The sequence below is a fragment of the Oncorhynchus clarkii genome, chromosome 5 (assembly GCF_045791955.1).
Source record: "Oncorhynchus clarkii lewisi isolate Uvic-CL-2024 chromosome 5, UVic_Ocla_1.0, whole genome shotgun sequence".
Classification (NCBI taxonomy): domain Eukaryota; kingdom Metazoa; phylum Chordata; class Actinopteri; order Salmoniformes; family Salmonidae; genus Oncorhynchus; species Oncorhynchus clarkii.
Window position 1 is genome coordinate 1,655,649 of NC_092151.1, and position 8,243 is coordinate 1,663,891.

General features: G+C 43.5%; 1 protein-coding gene across 2 annotated transcripts in view; it reads left to right on the forward strand.

Moving 5' to 3' along the window:
• LOC139408251 (muscle, skeletal, receptor tyrosine kinase) overlaps positions 1–7,142 on the forward strand; it is a 77,190-nt gene extending 70,048 nt beyond the window's left edge. For both annotated transcript variants that reach the window (XM_071151927.1, XM_071151928.1), the window contains 3 exons: positions 2,039–2,187; positions 2,974–3,170; positions 5,124–7,142. In XM_071151927.1, the coding sequence (XP_071008028.1) occupies positions 2,039–2,187; positions 2,974–3,170; positions 5,124–5,723 (946 nt within the window). In that variant the 3' untranslated portion in view covers positions 5,724–7,142. The remainder of the gene's footprint in view (positions 1–2,038; positions 2,188–2,973; positions 3,171–5,123) is intronic.
• The last annotated feature ends 1,101 nt before the right edge of the window (positions 7,143–8,243 follow it).

Below are 8,243 nucleotides of genomic sequence, written 5' to 3' on the forward strand. Positions count from 1 at the left end.
AGGACTGGCCACACCACATAGCATGGTTTCTTCCTAGATTTTGGCTTTTCTAGGTAGTTTTTCCTAGCCACCGTGCTTCTACACCTGCATTGCTTGCTGTTTTAGGCTGGGTTTCTGTACAGCACTTTGAGATATCAGCTGATGTACGAAGGTAAAATATATAGTGAAAACAATAGTGGTCCTAAAACGGAACCTTGAGGAACACCGAAATTTACAGTTGATTTGTCAGAGGACAAACCATTCAGAGACAAACTGATATCTTTCCGACAGATAAGATCTAAACCAGGCCAGAACTTGTCCGTGTAGACCAATTTGGGTTTCCAACCTCTCCAAAAGAATGTGGTGATCGATGGTATCAAAAGCAGCACTAAGGTCCAGGAGCACGCGGACAGATGCAGAGCCTCAGTCTGATGCCGTTAAAAGGTAATTTACCACCTTGACAAGTGCAGTCTCAGTGCTATGGTGGGGTCTAAAACCAGACTGAAGCATTTCGTATATATTGTTTGTCTTCAGGAAGGCAGTGAGTTGCTGCGCAACAGCCTTTTCAAAAATTTTTTAGAGGAATTGAAGATTCGATATAGACCGATAGTTTTTTATATTTTCTGGGTCAAGGTTTGGCTTTTTCAAGAGAGGCTTTATTACTGCCACTTTTAGTGAGTTTGGTACACATCCGGTGGATAGAGAGCCGTTTATTATGTTCAACATAGGAGGGCCAAGCACAGGAAGCAGCTCTTTCAGTAGGCAGCTTGAAGGTTTAGAGGCCATGATTATTTTCATCATTGTGTCAAGAGATATAGTACTAAAACACTTGAGTGTCTCTCTTGAGCCTAGGACTTGGCAGAGTTGTGCAGACTCAGGACAACTGAGCTTTGAAGGAATACGCAGATTTAAAGAGGAGTCCGTAATTTGCTTTCTAATAATCATGATCTTTTCCTCAAAGAAGTTCATGAATGTATTACTGCTGAAGTGAAAGCCATCCTCTCTTGGGGAATGCTGCTTTTTAGTTAGATTTGCGACAGTATCAAAAAGGAATTTCGGATTGTTCTTATTTTCCTCAATTAAGTTGGAAAAATAGGATGATCGAGCAACAGTAAGTGCTCTTCGATACTGCACGGTACTGTCTTTCCAAGCTAGTCGGTAGACTTCCAGTTTGGTGTGGCGCCATTTCCGTTCCAATTTTCTGGAAGCTTGCTTCAGAGCTCGGGTATTTTCTGTATACCAGGGAGCTAGTTTATTATGAGAAATGCTTTTAGTTTTTAGTGGTGCAACTGCATCTAGGGTATTGCGCAAGGTTAAATTGAGTTCCTCAGTTAGGTGGTTAACTGATTTTTGTCCTCTGGCGTCCTTGGGTAGACGGAGGGAGTCTGGAAGGACATCAAGGAATTTTTGTGTTGGATGATAGGATGGATGATAGGTCAGCACGTAGGTGGTTCAGTATGCCAGACCCATCACGAGTCCTTCACCACATAGCAGTGATGGATTAGGTTCAGGAGTCCTTCACCACATAGCAGTGATGGATTAGGTTCAGGAGTCCTTCACCACATAGCAGTGATAAATTAGGTTCAGGAGTCCTTCACCATATAGCCGTGATGGACTAGGTTCAGGAGTCCTTCACCACGTAGCAGTGATAAATTAGGTTCAGGAGTCCTTCACCACGTAGCCGTGATGGATTAGGTTCAGGAGTCCTTCACCACATAGCCGTGATGGATTAGGTTCAGGAGTCCTTCACCACATAGCAGTGATAAATTAGGTTCAGGAGTCCTTCACCACATAGCCGTGATGGACTAGGTTCAGGAGTCCTTCACCACATAGCCGTGATGGATTAGGTTCAGGAGTCCTTCACCACATAGCAGTGATAAATTAGGTTCAGGAGTCCTTCACCATATAGCCGTGATGGACTAGGTTCAGGAGTCCTTCACCACGTAGCCGTGATGGATTAGGTTCAGGAGTCCTTCACCACATAGCAGTGATGGATTAGGTTCAGGGTCTATATGAGGTGATTACTTTGTATATCTGTTATTATTGTGTTGTTCTTCAGAGCCCCAGGTCTCCAGCCCATTAAGCCCTTCACCATGGTAGCAGTGAAGATGCTTAAGGAAGAAGCATCTGCTGACATGCAGAACGACTTTCAGAGAGAAGCCGCTCTCATGGCTGAGTTTGACCACCCCAACATCGTCAGGCTGCTAGGTGAGTTAGTTTGACCACCCCAACATAGTCAGGCTGCTCGGTGAGTTAGTTTGACCACCCCAACATAGTCAGGCTTCTAGGTGAGTTAGTTAGTTTAACCATCCCAACATTGTCAGGATACTAGGTGAGTTAGTTTGACCACCCCAACATTGTCAGGATACTAGGTGAGTTAGTTTGACCACCCCAACATAGTCAGGCTACTAGGTGAGTTAGTTTGACCATCCCAACAAAGTCAGGCTACTAGGTGAGTTAGTTAGTTTGACCACCCCAACAAAGTCAGGCTACTAGGTGAGTTAGTTAGTTTGACCACCCCAACATAGTCAGGCTACTAGGTGAGTTAGTTAGTTTGACCACCCCAACATAGTCAGGATACTAGGTGAGTTAGTTAGTTTGACCACCCCAACATAGTCAGGCTACTAGGTGAGTTAGTTAGTTTGACCACCCCAACATAGTCAGGATACTAGGTGAGTTAGTTAGTTTGACCACCCCAACATAGTCAGGATACTAGGTGAGTTAGTTAGTTTGACCATCCCAACATGGTTAGGATACTAGGTGAGTTAGGTTGGGGGTGACCCTTTGTGTGCGCTGTAGGATAGGGACAAGTCATGCATGTCATCCCGGTCCCCAGAAACCAGTGTCACCAGATTAATTCCATAGTTGCAGTGACACTGTAGTTATTATGGTAACACACTATGTTTACATCAGAAAGGACAGAGGTCACAATGTATTTGGTTTGTATGCTATGAGGCAACACTGGCGTATGTGTGTTCGTGTCCTCTCCTCCAGGTGTGTGTGCGGTGGGGAAGCCCATGTGTCTGATGTTTGAGTACATGTCTTACGGAGACCTGAACGAGTACCTGCGCCGCCGTAGTCCCACCCAGCAACACAGCCTGAGCCAGGCCAGCCTATCAGGACGCAGCTTCTCCTCCGAACTGGAGTTGGGGCCACTGTGCTGCGAAGAACAGCTGTTCATATCCAAGCAGGTGCAAAAAAACGTTAATAAACACCGTACCAGTCAAAAGTTTGGACACACCTACTCATTTAAGGGTTTTTCACTATTTTTACAATTTTCTACATTGTAATAGTGAAGACATCACAACTATGAAATAACATATGAAATCATGTAGTAACCAAAAAAGTTTTAAACAAATCAAAATATATTTTAGATTTTGGATTCTAAGTAGCCATCCTTTGCCTTGATGACAGCTTTGCAAACTCTTGGCATTCTCTCAACCAGCTTAACCTGGAATGCTATTCCAACAGTCTTGAAGGAGTTCCCACATATGCTGAGCACTTGTTGGCTGCTTTTACTTCACTCTGCAGTTTAACTCATCCTAAACCAGCTCAATTGTTTTGAGGTCGGGTGATTGTGGAGGCCAGGTCATCTGATGGTTAAGTCTGCCTTGAATTCTAAATAAAAAACTGACAGTGTCACTAGCAAAGTGCCATCACACCTCCTCCTCCATGCTTCATAGTTGGAACCACACATGCTGAGATCATCTGTTCACCTACTCTGCGTCTCACAAAGACACGGTGGTTGGAACCAAAAATATCAAATTTACAGTCATCAGACCAAAGGATAGATTTCCACCAGTCTAATGTCCATTGTTCGTGTTTCTTGCCCTAATCAAGTCTCATCTTCTCATTGGTGTCCTTTAGTAGTGGTTTCTTTGCAGCAATTCAACCATGAAGTTCTGATTCACACAGTCTCTTCTGAACTGTTGATGTTGAGATGTGTCTGTTACTTGAACTTGAATTTGGGCTGCAATCTGAGGTGTAGTTAACTCTAATGAACTTATCCTCTGCTGCAGAGGTAACTCTGGGTCTTCCTTTCCTGTGACAGTCCTCATGACAGCCAGTTTCATCATAGCGCTTGATTGTTTTTGCGACTGCACTTCAAACTTCATGTGATAATGATGGATTGTCGTTTCTCTTTGCTTATTTGAGCTGTTCTTGCCATAATATGGACTTGGTCTTTAACCAAATTGGGCTATCTTCTGTATACCACCTCTACCTTGTCACAACACACCTGATTGGCTCAAACGCATTAAGAAGGAAAGATATTCCACAAATTAACTTTTAACAAGGCACACCGGTTAATTGAAATGCATTCCAGGTGACTACCTCATGAAGTTGGTTGAGAGAATGCCAAGAGTGTGCAAAGCTGTCATCAAGGCAAAGGGTGGCTACTTTGAAAAATCTCAAATATAAAATGTATTGTAAAAATGTATCACTTTTTCGGGTTACCACATGTGTTATTTCATAGTGCTGATGTCTTCACTGTTATTCTACAATGTAGAAAATAGAAAAAATAGAAAAAGAAAAGAAAAACCCTTGAATGAGTAGGTGTGTCCAAACTTTTGACTGGTACTGAAAGTATTACATTTTTTTTTTAAATTCAACATTACAATACAGACAGTAGAAATGTTAATATTGTTAGCATTTCCCATAGAAAACATGACACACTTAGCTGCCATGCTAACAGAGAGTATTAGGCTAATTGCAGGGAACTGTTAGCATTTCCCATAGAAAACACGACACACTTAGCTGCCATGCTAACAGAGAGTATTCGGCTAATTGTAGGGAACTTTTAGCATTTCCCATAGAAAACATGATACACTTAGCTGCCATGCTAACAGAGAGTATTAGGCTAATTGTAGGGAACTATTAGCATTTCCCATAGAAAACATGACACACTTAGCTGCCATGCTAACAGAGAGTATTAGGCTAATTGTAGGGAACTGTTAGCATTTTCCGTATAAAAACATGTGAAACTTAGCTGCGATGCTTATACTAGATTACCAACAAAAACAGTTATTACGAAAACAAGAAACATCAAGCCATCAAGCCAACACTAGCTGGGCATGAACAGTTGTATATTTTCATGACGGCTAATGCTACCAAGCTAACTATTGGTTTCCCATTCTCTTCGCCAGGTTGCGGCGGGCATGGCATACCTATCGGAACGGAAGTTCGTCCACCGCGACCTGGCCACCCGGAACTGCCTCGTAGGAGAAGAGATGGTGGTTAAGATCGCCGACTTCGGTTTATCCAGAAACATCTACTCTGCTGACTACTACAAGGCCAATGAGAACGATGCTATCCCCATCCGCTGGATGCCCCCGGAGTCCATCTTCTACAACCGTTACACCACGGAGTCGGACGTGTGGGCCTACGGGGTCCTTCTCTGGGAGATCTTCTCCCACGGCATGCAGCCTTACTACGGCATGGCCCATGAAGAGGTCATCTACTACGTTAGAGACGGCCACATCTTGGCCTGCCCTGAGAACTGTCCTGTAGAACTGTTCAATCTGATGAGACTGTGTTGGAGCGGACACCCCACAGACAGACCCAGCTTCAGTAGTATCCATCGTATCCTGGAACGGATTCACGAGCAGACGCTGAGACCGGCCATGCCGACGCCAGAGTTAAGGCCCACTCTATCCACCCTGCCAACCTTGCCTGCCTTGCCTAACCTATCTCCCTTTTCCCCCCACCCTGCCCTGTGCCCTGTGCCCGGGGCCGTAGCCAATTGATTGATACGGCAAGCTGCCAGGCATTTACTCAAATGTACAGTCATTAGTGATTTTAATAGATCCTGTCCCTCCCCAGAGCTAAAATCTCTGGATCCTGTCTCGTCTCAGACTCAAATAATGTTGGTCAGGACAGGGAGCATCATTGTTCATATCCACTGATTCATGGTGAAGAAGACCAGCGATAGTAGAAATGAATGTTGTTGGTCAGGACAGGGGCAGCAGACTGATGAAATGACATGAACTAAGTATAGTGCCAAGACAACTGGATATTTAGGAGAGGCTGATATCGGAGAGGAAGTCGTGATTACGAGCTGTTAATCCTCCACTGCTTTCCCTCAAACTGACATCTGCTTCACTGGTTCACTTCTGTTTCAAACTGATTCACTGCTTCAAACGGGTTCACTTCTGTTTCAAACTGATTCACTGCTTCAAACTGGTTCACTTCAGTTTCAAATGGATTCACTGCTTCAAACGGGTTCACTTCTGTTTCAAACTGATTCACTGCTTCAAACTGGTTCACTTCTGTTTCAAACGGATTCATTGCTTCACCTCTCCCATGCCCGGAAACAATATTTTAGAAACAATCACCTGATAAAGTCCAAGAAACAGAGCTGCAGCTGAACAGAGACCGTGTTAATCCACATGTAACTCATTGCCCATACTCTATATAAACGTGAATGTTTCTACTGTGAAGTAAGCCATGGGAATATGCATCCATTCAGCTGCCACATCTGTGAGCTCAAAGCTGACTTGAAGGGTATCATTAGAGGCAGATTACAGACGTTAGAGAGCTAATGTACAGATAGTACAGTCAATTCATTCAGTACTTCACGAGTACAGTCAATTCATTCAGTACTTCACTAGTACAGTCAATTCATTCAGTACTTCACTAGTACAGTCAATTCATTCAGTACATAACTAGTACAGTCAATTCATTCAGTACATCATTTAAACATACTGACAATATGCCATCAAATAGGCTCAGCATATTCCACCAGCGATATATATATATATATATATATATATATATATTGTAGGTTTAGCTTATTTTTAGACAAATAGCTATTCCACTTTTGGGCATTCTCATTATGTTGTACTATTGATCCTTTTTTAATCTTGTATACTTTATCGACACATTTAGATAGAATGATTCTTATAGACTTGAGCACAGCTTTCTGTGTTGACTGGGTAGTGGTCATTCTAGGTTAACAACGGTCAGTTTGAAATGCATTGCAACAAATGTCTTCTAATAAGCTGTTTGAATTCTTATGTGAATTTCTGGAGATTTGTTGGGTGTTGTGTTGGTTGTGGTGTTGAGTTGGATATTGGTTTGTGAAGAGTGTCAATTATTATTTTAAGTTACATTAAACGTGTGTGATCATCAGCACAACATTGATTTATATGATCAATTAACGAAAATGTTTTAAACCCCTTGTGACCTTTTTAAAATGTGTGGTTCGATAACGATTGTTTCAATAGAACCGTTTTTGCTCATCTCACATAAACAATGACCCATAAGCCCATGTAGTGTAGACACATCAACCCTTTACTAGCAGTATAAAGAACCCTTATTTCTGAGACTGTGTCCCAAATGGCACGTTATTCCCTACGTAGTGCACTGAATAGGGAATGGGATATAATTTGATTCCCTACATAGTGCACTGAATAGGGAATGAGGTGTAATTTGATTCCCTACACAGTGCACTGAATAGGGAATGGGGTATAATTTAATTCCCTACATAGTGCACTGAATAGGGAATGAGGTGTAATTTGATTCCCTACACAGTGCACTGAATAGGGAATGGGGTATAATTTGATTCCCTACATAGTGCACTGAATAGGGAATGAGGTGTAATTTGATTCCCTATATAGTGCACTGAATAGGTGTTACGGTACGTGAATGAGGACCCAAAAGCGAATCAACTTAAACAGAGCTTCTTTAATTACCAAACATAGGTAGGCTCAGATGGACCGGCAGATTCCGACAGGACAGGACAAGGTTACAGCAAACATGACGACAGTCTGGTTCAGGCATGAATGACACAAACAAACAAGAATCCGACAAGGACAGGAGCAGAAACAGAGAGAGATATTGGGACCTAATCAGAGGGAAAAAGGGAACAGGTGGGGAACGGGGTGAATGGGTAGTTAGAGGAGACAAGGGACAGCTGGGGGAAAGCGGGGGAGAAAAGGTAACCTAACACGACCAGCAGAGGGAGACAGGGTGAAGGGAAAGGACAGAGACAAGACAACATGACAGTACATGACAGTACCCCCCCACTCACCGAGCGCCTCCTGGCGCACTCGAGGAGGAAACCTGGCGGCAACGGAGGAAATCATCAATCAGCGCACGGTCCAGCACGTCCCGAGAGGGAACCCAACTCCTCTCCTCAGGACCGTACCCCTCCCAGTCAACTAGGTACTGATGACCACGGCCCCGAGGACGCATGTCCAAGATTTTACGGACCCTGTAGATAGGTGCGCCCTCGACAAGGATGGGGGGGGGGGGGGGGGAAGACG